The sequence below is a fragment of the Cloeon dipterum genome, chromosome 3 (assembly GCF_949628265.1).
Source record: "Cloeon dipterum chromosome 3, ieCloDipt1.1, whole genome shotgun sequence".
Classification (NCBI taxonomy): domain Eukaryota; kingdom Metazoa; phylum Arthropoda; class Insecta; order Ephemeroptera; family Baetidae; genus Cloeon; species Cloeon dipterum.
The window spans coordinates 12,625,399-12,645,560 of record NC_088788.1 but is presented as its reverse complement, the minus strand read 5'-3'; the positions used below and the strand labels follow the sequence as shown (position 1 = coordinate 12,645,560).

General features: G+C 40.4%; 1 protein-coding gene across 3 annotated transcripts in view; it reads left to right on the top strand.

Annotated features, from left to right (window-relative positions):
• LOC135939888 (5-hydroxytryptamine receptor 2A-like) overlaps positions 1 to 20,162 on the top strand; it is an 89,733-nt gene that overhangs the window by 44,215 nt on the left and 25,356 nt on the right. For all 3 annotated transcript variants that reach the window (XM_065484495.1, XM_065484493.1, XM_065484494.1), the window contains one exon: positions 18,788 to 19,093. In XM_065484495.1, coding sequence (XP_065340567.1) covers positions 18,802 to 19,093 — 292 coding nt within the window. In that variant the 5' untranslated portion in view covers positions 18,788 to 18,801. The remainder of the gene's footprint in view (positions 1 to 18,787; positions 19,094 to 20,162) is intronic.

Below are 20,162 nucleotides of genomic sequence, written 5' to 3'. Positions count from 1 at the left end.
GCTCGTGAATTCTATTTTGTCTAGGTTTCTTAAGGAAATAAAAATAAAATAAATCATCAAATGTGTTAATAATTGTGTTAAACAAAATAATCAACGTTATGTTAAAAAAAAATTATTACTGTAGTGTTAATTTGCGGAGGTTTTTAGGTATTTAGACACAAACGAGACATAGTATTGAAATTAAAACATTGGAGCACAAGGAATAAAGAAATTTAATTAATGCTCACCAACAACTTGAATGCTTGTTCAAAAGTATGAAGTTAAATTGTTGAAGTCGAACGGCACGGTGCACCTGTGCTCACGCTTAAGAAAAAGATCCTTTCTCTAGTGAGGAGACTGGGCTAAAATGCCTGTATTTAGAAGCTTGAGCTCAGTGGGGCTCAGACAACGCTGGCAAAATCGGCATGAAGAAATAATAATTCGGGTGTGGCATTGACTTTCTGTCTCTTATCTCATCCTAAACTTGACTATGCATCGAAAGTTAATGGAAAAATGTGTGTTGATCAAACATCATGTGAGACGATGCCACAAAACCACTTTGTTCCTATTTTGTCAAGTTCAAATCCAGAATGCAGCAAGATTGACAGGAGAAATATTGATTAACTTTCCTACTATAGGAACTTTCAGAAAAATTAAAGGCTATATATATTGAAAATTATGGGCTGCTTCGTGGTAATAAGAGATATTAACGCTTGATGTACGATCAAGCAAGTGATGAAATTTTGATTTGCAATTTAAATTCTACGTCGTTAATCGTGGTGAGACACATTTTGAATTCCAAACCGACAAAAATTGTGGCGCGATTTTTTTGCATGTGTGTCACATTTATGGCATTATGCGGCAGCTGAGGCACAGTTCATTAGGTGATGAAGCACAATTTTATCGAGGTTTATTCACGGTTGAACATATTGTTTTGAACCAAGCAACATACTGATTATATGCAGAGCAGCTTGTTGTCAAGTTTGCATGTGTTTTGTGCCAAAAACAGCCATCGCGCGCTCTATATATTTGAAATTCAAATGAATCAGTCAGTTTACAGCCCACAAAACATAGCGCAGTAATAATATATTCCATCGGGAATCTGTTTCTGTCATTGGCACTATTTTGATGATTTCATCATCATTGGTGCTGTGATGCGAGTTCAGTTTATTTCGCCATTAATCGGCAAAACTAGGCTCATGCGTAAATCCTCAACGATATAAATATATGTTTGTATAATGGAACATGGTGATCACATTTAATGTTAACATTTTTTATCAAAAGATGGCAAACACACTACATTACAAATAAATTTTGTTTGGCATGTGTGTACATTAATATCAATTAATGTAATGAATTACATTTCATTATGAAAAAAATATTGAAACTTGCTACTTGCTGGTTTGCACCTTTCCAGCAAGCGTGATTTGGCTTCACGGGACGAATGTCTATCGGTTCAAAAAAGTCATCGGTGCGGAGGCAAGTGGCCCTTCAGTGGGCTGGGTCCCTGTGCGGCCTGGTGCGCCCATGTTATCCGTTCGCGGTGTTATTGGGACCCGGGTTTCAGCATTCGTGCTAGTGAAAAGTACAGAAATTCAGTATTGCATAATTCTTTCCTAATTTTTATTACCCGTGAATAGCGAGTTGTAATTTCCGTTGTTCTGCAAAAATTTATGTAAAAATGCAAAAAAACAGCTCATCATGAACCAAGCCAAAGCTGAATTTCATTTTAACTGTGAAAATTATGACACCCTTGTGAGCTTCTGCCTTCATTGGCACATTTACCAACATGAAACCAATGCATCATAATGTGCATCTCTCTCTTTTTGTCGCAGTTATTCTGTTGCGATTATACTGAGTTATAGAGGAGTAAAATTTTGACTAATTAAGCATTGGAAGCTCTCCATAGGTATTTTAATTGAAACTAATAGTTTGCGGAAAATGGAACGAGCCCCAATAGACTTGGAGGAGGTATGTCGCAATGTCATTATTTCACTTAAGGAAAGCGTCGGCAGTATGGTACTAATCAATTCATAAACACGCGACACACACAAAAGTTTATGATAATTATCCCAGGCTAAGCTCCGTCGCAAACATCATTAAACGCGCGACATTATAAATGCCACAATAATTGCAAATTACCCTTTGACACCATAAGTGGCGCCCATAGCCTGGTGGTTAAACTTAAAATGGAAACCACACGACGACACATCATCGTACAGTCGGCAGCGCGCACATGAACACATATATATTAATGCTCAGTTTAAATGCTCGCTCGTGGTTAATTGGCGGGCAGCATGCAATTCAGCGCCGATAAATTAATAATGCCTGCTGCCGCAGTTCAACGCGAACAAAACTCGTGCACACCGAGGAACACTCATGTCGTTTGGCGTCAATGTGATGAAATAGACGCACTCTATAGTTCCGTGCGCGAATACGCACATTCAGCGACCGGAGAATAGTTTCGCTTTTGCTTCCTGGCCCTTTGTGAGTGCGTTTCAGATTAAACTCACTCTAATCTCGTTCAATTTTAAACACTGCTTTCCTGCCTATCCGTTATATGCGTGGTGAAAACCACAATTTACCCTAAACTAATTATGGCCTGGCTCCTCGATAATTGCTTCCCGGTAATTTTTGGTTAATCAAAAGGGCTTGGTACTAACGGAAATGCTACGATTTAAATTCTGTGTAATGCCCTTATAATACATTTCATACTATACTACCCCTAAAAATCAACATAGATTAATTATAGCTACATCTCAATTACAACTAATTGTTATTGAAGTTTATATAATTAGAGATATTTGCATCCCAAACTAAATCGATCTATTACTATAAATAAATCATAGTTAAAAACTGGCGATGTTGAGCACAAATGAGGAATATAATAATTAACTCTGCACAATAGTCAGCAAGATTGTGAATGATCAAAACAACAAAAAATGAACACCTATTTCCGCAGAGTATGTTTAAGCGCTGTTAAATATCTGGATGCCAAGGTAGATGTAATATCAATTAATTAATTAATTAATTAAAAGACTTATATTTTCTCTTGTTGTCGTACTTTCAAATTATATATTTATCTGCTATTTATAATACTTCAAACAGCAACCATGATTGCCGCGTGAGCTGTGGGAATCTTTTACAACACACGTAAATTTATATGGAATGTTTTATTGATATTTCCTTGTACTTTCCGCTTTAGGGCAATAAATAGATATAAATATACAAGCAAAGTATTTCGTTCTTCATATGTTTATATTTGTCAGGCAGAGGCATATAAATATTTGCATCAATGGAAAAGTGTTTGTTTTGTTTCTATATCAGCCACCCTTGTTACAAGCAGAGTGGAAATTGTTGCTTTGTCATTATTTGCTCAAACAAGACTTGCCTCAGAAAGACACAGATTGGCAGCAACTCGAATTCAGCTGTCTCAAAGAAGCGAAAGATGGAATCTACGTGAACGAAAAATGAGCAAAAAGGTCTTTGGAAACTTTAACTTCAATTTATAGGCAGAAAAAAGTTATTCTTGTTTATTCTAGCCCTATTCAAATACAATAAAATACATTAATAAAAAGATTTCAAAGCAAGAAAGGGTGAACAGTACTAGCGAAAAATGCTAAAACGATCCTTCACCACAAAGTAACATCACGCCGCAGTGACAATGAGCTGCAAATTACATTTTACCATCACTAATCACGTTCACTGTACACTTTTGCCATAAGAGCTTCTAATAGAGGGATGGAAATTCAGCTACAATTCAGTCCTTGAGCTCTGAGCAATTTCAAAATTAATTAAAGTTTTCTGTTTAGTTTAATATAAGATAGGAACTTTATTATATTATGAAATTCATAAAAAAACTACAGTGGGCCTTCAGAGGACAATAATAATTACTGACGAGACGTGCGGAATTCAAATGTTCTTAATTGATCGCGAGCGGGTAGTATATTATTCGTCCTGCGGGCTCTTACTCTAACAAGTTGCACGGCGCTCATCTAGCTCAGTAGGCTCAAATCGCACCTTGAGCAGGTGTTCCAAACTAGATGGCTTTGGGACAAACATACGAACACGTACTGTAATTCCCATTAGCGGATTGCATAGCATCAATTCGCAGTGCGCCTGTCTGCCGTGAGCCATGCAAAGTAATCAATTCTCGTTGTCTTCCGCCCCAAATGAAGACAAATTTGCGCTCCGCATTATGGTAATGACAATTTCTCAGTCAGCAGCTTAGCAGTTTATTTGCGTTCAGCCTCCTCCCGCTCTCCTCCACGAGGCAAACACACCATATCCGCTGGAGCGAGAGTGAGGGGGTATGGACGAGAATCATCTCTCTCGTCATCTACCCTCGCGCATGCAGCTCACGATAATATGGCTGCCGTCATCCCGCGACGAGGCACAACATTCATAATAATCACAATAAAGGCCGTGCTTTATGATGCCTTCGTCTAACGTCATAAAATCGAGCGACTAAATTTATCAAGGGCAGACACATGCTGCTGCTGTTTGTACAGATTCTGTGCTGTTTGCAACGAGATTCTCATTAAGCGGCGGCGTGGTATTGAGCCAACATCGTGCTAAAACAATCACAGTTTACTGGCTCGGTCTATAATCAAACTTGGTGAATGTGAAAAGCTTCTAGAGCACTGAGGCGGAAGTCAATTTTTGCCCCTTTGTGAAATGTAAATTTGCTCTGTTTCATAATAAGGAAGTGGTTTACGTTGGAACCCGACTGTTGTAATGAAATTCTTCATTTTCTTGCATAAAATGTGGTAAACTTTGTAAAAAAAACTTAACTATGATAATATATAGTTTGCTGTTACGATAAATAGACTAAAAACAAACATGTACTATGTATTGTTGTGAGAGCAATTTTAGAAAGAAGTACAAAACTACTAAGAAGGTACCTTCGACATACAAAACTTTCAAGATAATGTAAGAGAAGAAAGTTGGAAATCTCATATTATATACTGCTTACTGAAATAGTTTTACATGATAATATGATAATACATGATAAAATATGAGGAGTAATCCAAAATGGCCAATTGTATTTTGCTTTATCGTTTTTTGGTCGAAACAAAACTAGTCCAGTCCTGTAGGTTTTTAGCGTCCGTGCCCTTTTGTGCAAGGCACTGCTCAAATTTTATTTTCATCATTATGACAACTTCATCATTTTTTTCAAATCAGGGCAAACTTTATTAATAAGACACCTCTTTCTTCATGCACATCACCTACTAGTTCCTGCTGTCATAGTCCATTTAAATATAAATTCACATTTCAATTATTTCCGTGAAGATGGAGGATTTTACCTTTATTGGAAAGGTTTCAAAGGGAGATATGAAGTAAATATAGTAATTGAGAGAGATAAATCTTTCAAAATACATTTCTGGGGCAGCCACACAGAAACGCTGTTATTCATTATTTTTGCCACAATAGAAATTACTCCGATGTCCAGACCGTATTTTCATTAGCGAACACAGCGGCTCATTTGCAATGTTTCAATAATTGATGGTCTCGCTTTTCAGCACGCGCACACTCGTCACCATTCGATGCAGAATTGCGAAATAAAATGCGGCGCCCCCTTTGATCAGGGACATGGGTGGCGAATCATTGGCAGAGAGTGAGTGCAGTCGTGGGTGTCCGCGCGCGAGTGTACATACTATTTCCAACACACGTTTCCGCCCGCAGTCCGGAGTCAGCACAACGTGCGGGCAAACCCAAAATAAACAAGCGAGGCCCGCGTGGCATTTATTTGCTTCGGGGGTGTGACATGCGGACGTGTTTCGGCGCGATAAAAAGACGGTCCGATCAAGCGTTGATTGATGGGATCACACAATCAAATTGACAGCCGCGTGTGTTGGACCAAATTGCGCAAAATGATTACGTCTGCGGAGCAAATTATCGCACTCGACTTGCCGCACACGCACCAACATCGCCCGACACGCTCACAGTGAATGCCTAGCTGATTTCATGTGCTTCGCGGAAGGGCTACGCTAGTTTTCCGATTGGATTGGCTGGTTTGAAAAAACGGCAGTAGCCGCAAACCGGATTTGATCCTAGTTTGCATCAAATAATATATACACACCCATAAAGGAGATCCACCGTTGGGAAATAGAACCGACTTTAGTCGAATTTTAAACCCGGTGGCGGCAGAGCATTTTTGCTGGCTGCCGACAAATTTTTGTAAGTGAAGTTTAATTGTGCTTAACGACCCAAAGAGCCAAGACCATTTTTTTCTATATCGCTTTTTGAATTTTTCGCCTTACTGCTAACTGGCGGTTGGCAGAGCTGAAGCAGCTTTTAGCCAAAGTCATGGAGGCTGCGGGTGACCACGTGACGCAGAGACCTCTAATATAAATAATAATAATAAAACAATTTGCAAATGACCATACTTATAGTGACTCGTTATTAGGTTGGGCAGTTAAGTGAACATTTAAAAAAACTGGCAAGTTTCCCAACTGCCCAGCCAGCTGTTTCAACTCCTCACGTCTCATCAGCAGAGTATATTCAAACTGCAAAACAAAATCAATTATTAACACTAAATGAGCTACAAATAGAATTCTGATTGACTGGTCGTTTCAAACGATTGAATAAACTTAACTACCAAATCTCAATGAGTCGAATGAAGAAAAGAGCTGCTAATGAGGCTAAAGAGTAAGTTGAGTAGAGTATGATATTACAGTAAAATTTAATTTTAATAAGATTATTTCCCGAGCTCCACACCGAAAATGTGCAGCTCCTGAGTGAAAAAACTGTAATATTGATGGCAATTATCATGTCATTTATCCCGAGCTGAATATCTGAGCCTTATAGGTTTTCATTGGAAAATGAGAACAAAACGAAATTACTGTTTAACGAGCGGGCTCCAGTACTGTTGAGGTTTCATAAAATGAAATAGCAGCATAAAAAAACTGGGGAAATTATGTACCGAGCACATTTCATGCTCTTTAATAATTTAATTGGATGAATCAAGTTCGCTTTCTGTGGGCATAGACACCGCAGACCTCAGGTTTCGGCCTCGTCTCTATTGCAGGGTTGCCAGTGAAATCACTCGTCTGTCCGGTTGCCCCTTGCATCAGTTTGATAGCGAGAAGCTAATTGTCTCTTTCTCATTGAGGTTAATTAACGGAGTATTCATGTGTCACGTTGCGTGCGAAACACGAGCTGCACTGCTGAGTTGCCTTTTGCATATTAGCTAACATCTGACGTGTGCCAAAGGGGACTTTTTGCTTCCGCGTCTCAAGTTTTTGCAGTCAGGCTCTTTTTGCCCTTGGAGGCTGCCACGAATTCCAGAGGTAATTAGATATTTGCATGCTAACGTGATCAAAATGTATGGGCGTTAGTATTCTGGACCAGCTCCCCTTCCCCAGCCCATTATGCGTGCTGCAGGCTGGAAATGGCGGCAAACATGCGGGCCTACACTAATTGTTTTATTAAAAAAAGGCTGCACGTCATTAGTGCAGCTCTAAATCTCGACGTTTGCTCCGGGTATAATCTAATTTTGGCCTTTCGCGTCGAATTATTTACTCATCAGTGTAAAGCGGATTACGGCTCTCTGCGCACAACTCAGCCATTTTAAGTCTCTCAAAATGAAAATTGATGTTGAATAATGGTACGTGTCCACTGAATTGTCGAATTTGTCGAGGAAAAAATCTGTTACCCTCGTTGAACAAGAATGAGAATGTTTCAACGCCGTAAGCGTTTTGCGCACAGCTGCAGATTGCTTATTTCCCAGCGGGGGAGGAAATGGGAAAGGTAAGCATCTCATTCACACTGCAGGCGCTTCCGATCGAAAATTAGCAACCAAACCAAATTAATGGGGTTTGCTGCTGCGCTGAGAGTTCCTGTAGAGGATAATTGCGGCTATCAGCACAAAGTGGCCGCCTCAATCAGGCTGAAAGGAAGGAATGAAAGCGGCTTTTAGTCGAAAATGGCGAAAGGGCAAGCTGAGCAGGCTTAATATAGCGCTTATACGTATAATACAGAACAGAGGGAAACATTCAGTGCGCCCCATCGAACAGAAACCGATGAGTCAGGTTTTTGGCCAGTGTGAAATGCATTATGGATGAAGTGTGCTTGGTTAAGTTTAATTCAAATTCAATGCATATATTACTTGAGTTTTTTTCTGTGAGGAGACAATTTAATTGGACAGTGTGTCGGATGTACAAAAAGGGCCGTAAGGGGCTTAAACTCCGTCCCATGGTCACTTTAGCGCAGCGCACGGCAAAAACACGTGTGAATTATATCGAGTAACCGGGAAGCTTTACGTGAAAGTTGAAACTAATGTGGCATTCCTGTCCAGTTTGTGCACTTTTGTTATTGATTCAAGCGGCTCCACGAGCACAAAGCCAGCTGGAAACAAATTATGAGAAAAAGTCGCCCTGTGGAATGCCAGACATACAATATGTTGCTGCCCCTTCTGTGCCAGCACAAAAATACTGTACAATTTCCAGGACACGGGCTGAAACAAAAGGAACGAATGTGGCTCTGCTCTGTTGTCGTGTAATTGCTTTTTAGGTGCCTCTTGGCGCTTCTGGCGTAGAACTTGCAATGGCGTTAATTAACATTTTTATTCGGCTGCAACACCAGGGTTGGCCTGCTGTGCTGCATTTGGCCGTAAAACACATCCGTGCAAGAATGGATTTCCACGATGGGCTCAAAATGAAGGCCTATTTTTATGCCAGCAAAGCTCAGTCAATGGCATTCATGTGAATATGCGATTTTCCGCGCGGATCGTAAGCGTAGTCCATTTTTCAGCATTTCCTGCTGTCATCGAATTTCACTCAGACTCAGCATAGCGCATACAATATACGCGCAGACACTTGAATCGCATTCCCAGCAAGCACATATTACATACACATATTCCCAGCGGCAGCACTCCAGCAGACCTCTCGCTCGCTCGCTCGCTCGCTCGCTTGCTTTTGACAATGGCTCCATATCTGACCGTTTTTTGTGGTGTAAGTGTGTTTTCCCAGCGGCAGCTGAAAGCATATCGTATATATCCCCGCGGTGAATCCATTTCATTGTGCTCCATCCTTGCAGTTGTTCGCAGAAATCGACGAATTCAGCAGCCATCGCCAATTTTTGCTTATTCTCCTAACTAGCCGTCCAACCATACCTTTGGCAGCACAGCCATTCCACCGTTGAATCACCGTCCAATTCATTCTTTTTTTTTATCATCGCAACCATGCGTCAAGGGAGTCGTAAACATTTCCAACTTGCGCTCTTCTTTATTGCAACTGTGGCGAAATCAACCTGTTTTTCGCTGATGAAGTTCGCTACATTTTTTTGTGAGAGACCGTAAAATCTATTTCCCTTTTTTGTCTGAGTTATTTCGCTCCAAACTTTTTAACTTCAAATATCAATTTTAAAACTTCTGTACCTATAGTACTTAAGAGACCCGAAGTTACCAAGAACCCACTTGGAAAAAAATAATTTGCAGGGCATTCCGCAAATTCGTGCATTTTTCTGAAATTAATTTTTGAACTAAATCAATAACTTTTTTAGACATCTTAAAAAATTACTGTTTTATACTATTTTCAATTCATGCTTTCTGTCTTGCAATATATGCCAATATTTTAGTCTCGATTTCATCGTTTTCTGGCTCCCTTTTTTACAATGTTTCAAATTGCAAAATCTGATTAAAGCACATAATCCATTGTTCTATTTTGCTGTTGTAGAGGATTTTTTCATTAGGATATAGCTCAGCATGTTTCAGTTGGAAAAATTTAGACTGAGAAACCCCAGTAGAAATATCTTTAATTTTCATTCGTAGCTGCATCCATGTTGATAATGTTGTAAAACCAGGTCAAACGTCCTTTTTCCAGCATGTATTGAAATATATCCGGTGTTCTGTTTGTTTTTAAAATTAATAGCACTCTGCCAGCAAGTCCTCAGCAGTTGAAGAGTAATTTCCCTAGATATTAGGCCGAGCTCCATTCCCGTTCTTCCTCAGTCAGCCGTTTCCAATTTCGATGATTCCCTGCAGCGGCACAAGCATGAATAATGCATAGGCTCCCTGGTGCTTTGTTACACGCCATTGATATAAACTCATTAAAAAGCCATCGCGACGGCTCTAGGTTAGTAAAAAAAGGTCGAAAGGTGTTTCTTGGTCGGCACACAGGAATGGTCGAGTGCGAAAGAATCAATTCGATGCGATGATTTGTATAAAGAGAGCGCGAGTGGAGAGTTGGAAACTGGAATGCCTTGCCAACTTCCTAGAGAGCAGGAATCCCTTTCGCGCGCGGTATAAGAAAAGGCTTCTACTCGCACTTTGCGGCTCGCAAACACCGCAGTCCTTTCATTTTGCGTCGCTCCCTTTTATTTCCCGTGGCAGTAAAAAGACGCACGCAGGCAGGCAACCCCCGGCGATGATACATCTTTTGTGTATCTGCAGCGCCACTCTAATTGCGAGACTCATTTCCGGCACCTTTTTGCATCGTCTCAAATTCTCATTTGCCGCGTCCTCCACTTTTTCATTATCCGCAGAAGCCGCGGCAGCACTTACGCCCCGGTCGGCGTCTTTCACCCTCGCGTGAGATGAAATTCCAGCTTCGGCGCGCGCGTGTGTGTCTCCTCGAAGAAACCTATCTAAAAAGCCGGTCCTGTGTGCCGGCTCGCGTTTTTATGCATTTAAGCCCAACGCCAGAAGATGGGTGCTTTGATACTGGTGCTCTTTGATGCCTAAATTGCTTTTTGTTTTCGGTATTTTGCGAGCAAATGATATTCTACTAAAGAAAAGCAGCCTGCCGTCTTTTTTTGCGGAAGCCTTTATCTTCTGGAGAAAAGTCAGTCATTTACCCAGAGATATTAGATTTTAAGACCATTTTCTTTTAGACTTTGCAGAGCTCAGCTTTTTTAACCATTTTTTTACTCACGCACAAATAATTGTGAGCAAATGAAAATAATTCCGGTTACTATTTCATAACTTTTTAGTCGCAAAATCAAATAGTATTAAATCACAAATAAAAACTAATAGTAAAATTGATAAACTTTTATCGTCTCATTTCTTGATAAATAATGTTGTGTTAGTTAATACACAATTTTTATCCATAGTTTGGACGGGTTGGTAGTAGCCCTCCAGTTGCACAACAATAAGGAATGATGGCAATATCATTTTTATACTTCACATTCTTAATGGACGTGAATCAATCACTGATCGATAAAAATTCACGGTTGTAAACATCTTGCATTGCATTCCGAAAGTCGTAAAATTATATTCATACTAACGTGTTTTATTCCATTAAAAAATTGTTCTGTAAGCTCTGATAGCGCTGATTGTTCGAACCCTTTTTATTATTACAGCGAACAAGCACGAAAAGCTAAGCTGAAAAATTGACTTTGATATTGATCTAACTAATCGATTGATGAAATACGAGGTCGACTGGCTTTTAAGTAAAAATTTCGCCTCGGGAGAGTTTCAACTGGTCTGCACGAGACACTTTTTAAAGAAAGAATTATTAATTTCAGAGTGTCAAAAAGCAGCAGCCTTTTGAGGGGCTGAGAATGGAAGTATGTAGTACATAGCACGTCTCCGTGCGTGTAGTCGAAGGAAGGCGGTCTTTTTTTAAATAAATGGTCGTGATAAATTAGCCTCCTCCTGGCTCTATTAATAGCGCGTACCGCGGCTCTGCTGAATGATAAGGCGGAATAAATCATTCTCGTTTCTCCGTAAGTTCGGCTATAAATTTTCACTTCTAATATCCTTCTCCTTGCAAGCGGCTTTGTTGGTTTGACGCACTATGAACACACTCACACACACACACACCCGCGCTCGCTGCTTTGTTTTATCGCCGCCGCCAATTATGCCCAAGGTTTCGACACGGGATCTGCCGTCGCATCCTTGACGATACCATCATCCAAGTGGCAAACATGGGCGTCATCACGATGTTTGCCATCCACACTCCCGCTAGGGGAAAAACTATATTTTGGGGGCGTGCGATCTATATTTGATCGCAAAGCCGGATACTCTGATATTTTACGTGTATGGAACCTTGGCATGATTACGCGGGACTGTTTAAATAATATTTCACCAATTCAGCTCGCTAACATTACACTACTTGGTGCACACTGAGGCCACTACACTCGATGGGCGATCTCATACTAAAATATTTGGGGGAAAAATGTTTTATGCATATCTTGGAAACATTTTATCTGATTCGATCCTGTGGTTCATTTTGAAACCAAGAGAAAATGTATGCAACCTGGTGCGCATAAGTGATGAGCACATTGCATAATTTACAATTTGTGGTCTTCCAGCAGACATAAGCTAGTAGCGCGTCACATCTAACATATATACGTATTTTTGCATAAGAGAATAATGAGAGGACATGTGCACCTGAAAATAATTTTTGTTTAATTAGCAAAAAATATAACCGTTGAAATTTTTAGAATTTGTTGCCTCTCATTAGCAAACAAATAAAGCCGGCCGGAGGATCATCGAGGTGTCACCAATTTTAAAGTTGGCAGAGCTCAGTGTAAACAATTTCTTACATCCTGTGTGCGTGCTGTCCTGGCTGATGGCTTAATATAAATATTAAACTGACAAGGGAGTGATAATTATTGTGAGATATTATCGATTTTATTGTTGATTTTAGCCATAAATATTAAAGTTAAAGAAAGGAAAATCAAACTAACACAGCCTAACAGACACCGTATAAGTTGATTTATCCTGTTCTCCCTACACCTTGATGTGGATCTCAGTACAAAAAAATTACTGAAAAATATTTTTTGCTTTAACCATGAATATGCTCTGAAATTTTGGAAAGAACTTAAATTGCCCAAGAGGCTACTGTTTAAATTTATGAGAAAATCGGCTTCAAAATTTGCATGCTAATCAAACAACAAGCATTGTGCCCTTATTGGAAATTGCGATTAATTTCGGCAGAAAATAAGTTTATCTCAAACTTCGCATAATCCGATGGTTAGTTCGCGACGAGAGGAATCGAAAACATTGTCAAATGTCAGGGTTTTACCTGACGATATTACGATCAATACTATTTTTACTAAAAAATCAAATCATTGAATGTTTCGTGAAATCGGGCAAAACTTGAAATTTAACTAGTACTTACAATGAGTCCTAATTTGAAACAAACAAATTTATTGTTTTCCAATTGTTGACCTGTATCAACCTACTTTAATAAAGATTAAAAAGGTTGATCTCGGTCATCTTGCCTTAAAAAAATGAGCCGTCATAATAACTTCATTAAGGAATACGAACAACTGGCCACTCTTGTCTAGCGCTTGCGTTCTAACACGGTGGCTGATTCCAAAAATTCCTACTTCTCTCTGATTGTTAGAATTTTAGCTGAACATTTGATATCCAGGTCTAATTTAAATGAATTATTAATTAAACATTCACTCAATGAGTGGCAACCATCAAGGGACTAAGCCTTGGCGTGGGCCAACTAACACAAATATTGACCTCTAACCGAATATATCCCTTTCAAAGAATTGCAATTCCCTTTGACGACCGCAAATCAAACTTTCCTCCAATTGATCTGGCATAATCATTTCCGGTACACGCATGCATAGCTCTGGTGGAAATTTGACGAGCAAAGAGCAGCCCACGGAGTGACGTGTAAAATTTGCTATTCGGCCGGCAGAAATTACGACCGCACAGCAGTGGGTTTTCTCCTCCTTTAAATCGGGAGTGAGTCGTAAAGTTGGAGTGTAGAAAAGCGTCGCCTCGTAGAATGGTGAAGTACGTAGACATGCTTGCGTCAATTGGCCGAGCAATTTTCCGCCAGTGGTTTGCGACAGAGATATTTGGGTCGCTAGAGAGGCATTAAGTCATGAGGGAGCTCGTCTGTGGTGGCGGTCCAGGGATTGGGGCGGGCGGGCGGCCTCCGTCAAACTGATAACGACAGAAGCTGAGCAGTCGATGCAAATTCGCACAATGAAATCAGTGGGCTGAAAAGCGAGCGGCAGCTTTCACAGCGATGAATATACATACCGTGAGCGCTCCGTTCGAAAACAAAAAGGTCAACTGCGCAGCGATTAATCAAACCACGGCTCATTGAGGTCGGCCATTGTCTCTGTCAGCGGGCGTGATTTTTCGTCTCTCCACTGTGTATTCTCCAATTATTCACTACGGTGAATGTCTTCCCCGTGACAATAGAGCCTCATGCCTCTCCCTATCCCGCGTCAACGAAATTTGGATTCGCTGTTTGATTAAGGATTAATCGTTTTTCCTCTCCTCGCCGCCCGCATCCAATCAAAGTTGACTGTTGCGTTTTAGAAGTTGCTTTCTGCTTTGATTTAATATTCGACCCTTCTGAGCTTTTCCTTTGATTGATTGCATTGGGCCAAAAGAACGCCGCCAGAGAGCAGAGAAACACTTAGGACGAGTGGGCCATTGATACGATTATCACAATCTTTGGCAGCTATCTTTAAAAAAAACCTGTTGTTTACAGATCCGATTTCTATCTGTTCGTATTTCAAACTAATTTATTCCCTGTTTTAGATTCCCTCTTTTTGTGGTGAACTTTATTATTCTTGACTGAACGAATAAAATAAATTCCTTACTTAGAAATACTAGATCTGATTATCTGATTGATATCTTATTGTATATCCCTTCGAGTAAAGTTAGCTCATTAGTCTCTACTTTAAAACCGCATTTCTCCGCAGGATTTGCTCAATTTTAAAACAAATCACGCTCACCCATTGCATGTCTTTGATAATTTCATTAATGATAATTACTCTGCTATTTATTGCAGAGACTAGTTCTAAAGAAGTTCAATCACTTAAGTTTTCGTCCACTATCAGAGGAAACTACCAGCTGAGTTGTTGAGGTGGCAGCCAAACCTGGTTTGTAAAGGCATCCAACTTGGAGGTCTTTCACACAGTGCCATTAAACTGATTGCCAATTTGTAAAATGCTCCTTTTTCACAGCAGTGAGAGGCGCTGCCGTGAAAACAATCGAAGCAAAGCACACTGTAAATTATATCGAGCGCAACTAAGCCAACAAGCTACCTAGACTCTAGAATTAAACATTTGCTCATTCCTCTCGTTTGTGCCACAAATTTCACTTCTGAGCTACAAGCATTTTTCTTGAGAAAGTAATTGACATAAATCATCAATTTTGTTAGTGCAACAAAAAAAAATACGTGTATCAATGGTTACATCAAATGAGAACGGTTGCAGCATCTGTTAAATTTTTTTGTTCATATTGGTGATTGGAATTCTATATTTTTTACGTAAAATCCATTTAAAAAATCTCGTTCTAATTTTATTGTGTTTTTCGCTCATAATCCAGCAGCTTTCAAATTAGATTTCGAGCAAACGTGACCACAGAAATTGCTGTGTGCAGTGGAAATATTAACGAATTCGCATCAGCTTTTACATCCGACATTTCATTCTTTCGTTTTTTCAAAGCTGAGTAATTTATCAAAGGGTCAGCTATATGAGAGAGCGAGCGAGAGTTGCTTAGAGTGATGGTGAAATTTATTTGATTCCTACTGCGTTCGGATTTTATAAATGGAGGGCGTGCGCCAGCCGCTGCTGCCGAGGCGAAAAATAAACGACAGGCTGCCCTGTATTTCAATGGCTATGTTTCACAATCACGCCATTAATGTAACACAACATTTTTCGCACACTAACGAATTTATCACTCCGACAACTCATTGCTGCCCGTTGTGAGAGCGGCCAGGAAGAAAAAAGCGTCCATTTTTTGCCACCAAATATCGACGAAGGGTATAGAGGCGCTACAACCGCACTTTTTGCCGCTCCTAATTTTCAGACATCGATTTTCGTCACGCAAACAATGGTTGGATGTAATCTCTCGAGAAGAAATTACACGGAAAAAAGAGTCGTTATATAGAGGTTGATTTATTGCAAGTCGCGGAATGTGCAGTTATTCTAATTTTGGTGCAATAAAAAGGCGCTTTTTCTGCGGAAGCAGTGCCAGATGAAAAAGCCGTTAGGCCGGATCGCACTCAGCTCGCAGGGCAGAGCATGTGAAAGGACGCCCTGCGGTATTGCGGTTGATTGCAGCTTCATTCTCTGCTGCTTAAGTGCCAAGGATACTTTGTATCTTTCACACTCTTTCGCACTTTTCTGGCTCAGTGTGAAATTTTGGATAATAGAGCGGCACTGCAGCCACCAGGCGGCTTTTAAATTTTATTTTAATTGCGAGATAAAAGTTTGAATCTTATCACCGCGCGCTTTTCATCCAAATGTACATCGTGCGTAACATCACTCCATTAGATAAAATGACAGCGATAAACTCAAGTCGCTGGCACTGCGTTAGGAAACTAATGTCATAATTTAATTTGAGATATCCCATGAGGTTCCTGGTTAAAGTATAATTTAACAAATCCGGGCCAATAAACTGAAAACTTTTTTAGTAGATAATAGTGGAAGCCGCGATGGTGCGAGAGCTTTAAAAGTAATTGAAATTTGTTTGATGTAAAAATTACAAACAAAATTTGCTTAAGCTTTTCTCTAATTATTGTTAATCGATGTTCACTCTCAAAATTAGTCATATTAAATCACAGGACAAAATCAAAGCATAAGAAAGGATAAACAAGTTGACAAAATAAGGCCTTGTACAAGACAAAAAAGCTGAAGTGAGCCCTGACTTATTCAAATATATATCATTCAACTTTCGTCACAATCAAAATTATAGTCAGTGGTATTATAAATCTATGAATGAAATATTTATTAGACACTCTATTTATTCTAAGCCAAAGGCATGTCACATTAAAAACAATCAATGATTGTAGGATAGTTTTTAGTGTGACACTCCTTTGGCATAGAATAAGATTAATTATTATTAAAAACTCATTCTGCTAAATTAATTAAGCATTTTACAAATCATTTAAAAATGTGTTTTAAGTGAGCTTCAATATGAATTTGAACCGAGGCCAAGAAAATACACATTAGCAAAAGCGCCTGCTAATAGCAAAAGAAATGCAGCAGACGCAGTTTAAATAGAGTGGGTGGCAATTTCCTAACAAAAGAGGAATTTCTTTTTCTCATTTCCTGCGTGCATCAAAGGCCTGCTTTATACTTACTAAGATCTAATGGCCCGTGAGAGAGTTCCAGTATACTCAGAGAGCGCGCGGGCAGCTTGCATCTGACGCGATGCATAATGAAGACCGCGCATAATGCCTCAATCAAGTCGCGTGCATGAATATCCTCGGCAAGCGGCAGCTCGAGAGAATTCCTTAGAAATAAACAGCAACTGCAAAAGCCCTTCTACCAGCTCATCGTCAGGAACAACAACAACAAAAGCAGCTGGCTCCTGCTGGAATATAGCAAGTTTGTCAGAAAGCGCCTTTGAGCGACCGAATCAGCCAAATTGCCCTCGGGAGGAGAAGAGACAGCTCCTCGAGCCCACTGGCTGCCGGGCGGAGATATGGATTCGCTCACTCACTCGGTCTAATAATTGGACGCTGCGCCCGCAGATTTGAAAGGAACGAGGATGTCGCTCTTCAGGTCCGCCGAGGTTAAACCACGGCATTTATCACTTGTCTGATTAGCATGTACTCAAGCGGCCAGACGGAATAGCCGACTTTGTTACTTGCACAGCTCACTCCGGCCGGACTCGCATTATTAATATTTCCACGCGTTCGTCACAAACGTTCAGGTCCGCGAAGAGCAAGCAGCAGCAAAGTGGGACAAACGCAGCTAGGGCACTTTGTGGTCAGGCTCACCCATTTCGAAATGTATGCTTTGTGTTCTAGGGAGGGCTTCTCTGTGTAGAGTGCGGAGAGAGTTTGCAAACATTGACTGTGAATTAAAGTAATTAGAAACAATGGTAACGTGGTGTATTAAATAAAACACTTACAATGTTTTTTGAGGGAGGGGGGTTGTGGTCTAAATTATGCAACTAATGACGTAGATACCATTCCAACTTCTCCTTCAACTTTAAATTTAAAATTTGCCTGGGACCTGGACAAAAATTAAAGGTTAGATGTGAATTTCATTGACAGTCGTGCAGAGCCAATTTTTCCCTCGTCAAAACTAAAGCAATCGATCGCTCTATTTAATGGTGAAGGCACAGCTTATAGTTGAAATATCGCAGAAAAATTCTCAAACTCCTTTTTCACGGACCCAGTTCTCTTCTCGACACAAATCCGATCGCAGAGGGTGAGAAAGACGTCCAATTTCGCCACACGCCGAGTGTTTTGTCGCTTTTATTGAGCCATAATTTTCAAACGAGCTGCCATTAGCCGCTAATTTATAGGAGCAAACACACGCGCCGGTCGAGAATTTATATATGAGAGGAGAGGGTATAGATTGATAATGGTGGCGGGCACAGCCTGTGCGCCGTGCTATCGTGTCATCCGCTTTAAAGTGGCCATAAACTCGGCCAGATTCACCGGCGGCCGTATTTTATTATTCCGCCTGGGGATTTAGCAGACAAAAGTGTCACCCGGCGTGCGTATGAAGCTCCGTGAGATGTCATTAATGCATCAAATCATTGACGCCACTGGCTCAAATGGATATATTGGTAGAGGCGAAAGGCTGCGTGTTGTGCGAGCTGTACATCACTGTGCATTAATATGGAATTTTTGCTTGTGTCTGCCAACACGCACGCAATCCATGCTATATTTCTTTCGCGTAACTGGTCGGAAAGTGCAGAAAATGGCTACAGGAAAGGACTTCATCATAAATAAATCCACTAAAGAAAATTTGATAGCAAAATGTACGCTATTCAATGATTTGTTTCATTTTATTTGAAATGTTTCTGTTTTTTATATGAAAAATGCATCGATACAATAAAAATTATTTCAATTATGACTTTTCCTCTAAGACTTTACGCTGATTTCCGTTTAGCAACTAATTTGCAATTATTTTGTTGCAGTCGTGGTTGACGCGATGGCCTCGAGTCGCGTGGCCGTGGCGGCCACCCTGGCGCTGGCCACCTCGGCGGTGCGGGCACTAAGCATAATGGACCAACAGTTAGAAACTTGTCTTGGCAACCGTGATAACTCGACCTCGGAGTCCAACGCAACAGTTCCGTGCGTAAACGACACTTTTGGGAATTTATCTTCTCTCGACGGCAACTTGACTCGCGGCGCGCCAGCCCAGCCCGATTCGCTCGCTGACGTCATCTTTATGGCTGTCACCTCGGTCATTCTTGGTCTCATGATCTTAATAACAGTCATAGGTGAGTAGAGTGCCTGCTTTTTGTCACTGCTGGATATTTATGAGGCCCCATTTCTAGGGTTTAGAGACATACGTAAATTGATTTATTCCAAGATATTCGCTCGGAGTTCATGAGCGAGGGAGAGAGATCGGAGCATGTGGAATATCGCTTAATCTAATAAAAATACTCTGCTGTTGCGAGAGGACGAGGCAACTTTTAAGCCTTCCCATTTCTGGCCATTTTTTATCTATGCTGTGGAAAAGGAGACACTAATATTGCCAAAGATTTTTCATTTGCCGCTCCATATGCTGCGACAGAAGAAGCAGGGCCCATTTTCGACAGATGTGTCCAATTGTGGAATAAAAATCGCTGCGCATGCAGCATTCAATACAGCTCGTTTCAGCTGCAATAAAACTCAGCACGTGGCAGCTAGCTATTCAGCCCTGAGCTAGCGCGCTTAACTGCTGAACTGAAGCGTAAATAATGCGACTGGCATTTATCATAGAGAGCAAAAAACGTGTCGTGCATGAATTCGTGTGACCCATAAATAAGAATAAACACATTCGCTGCCCTGCTGCACTGCAGTGATACCAACCGACCGAGCAAAGCTTGAAATCACGTCGTGTATTTATTCTCTTTCACATGCTGCTATGTCGTGCGTACAAATGTCTAAAGAGTAATCTCTCTTGTAGCTCCACTAAATCTTAGTTAGTTCACACTGAACAGATAACTTAACCGTGTGTTGCTATTCGTTAAGCCGAGACACAGTGCGCTTTTTGCTTGAATTATTCACTGTCCCATCGGAGCAGAGCGAAAGGCACAGGTATCAGCCCAGTTTTTGCCTATGTATAGCAAAGTCAAAAGCACCAGGAATCAGTCTACACAAAGAGAATTCTCAAGTATCACAACATCAACGTCTCTATGTTTTATTTTTAGATTTTCGGTTCTTTTTATGAATAACATTGAGAATGCTCTATCTTATTTTCCTGTAGCGTAATTTGAAAAAAAAGTGTGCGTGCTTATAAGGATACCGAACCAAAACCAGAGAGAAAAAGCTGCAATGACCCTTGAGATGATCCTTATATTTTTC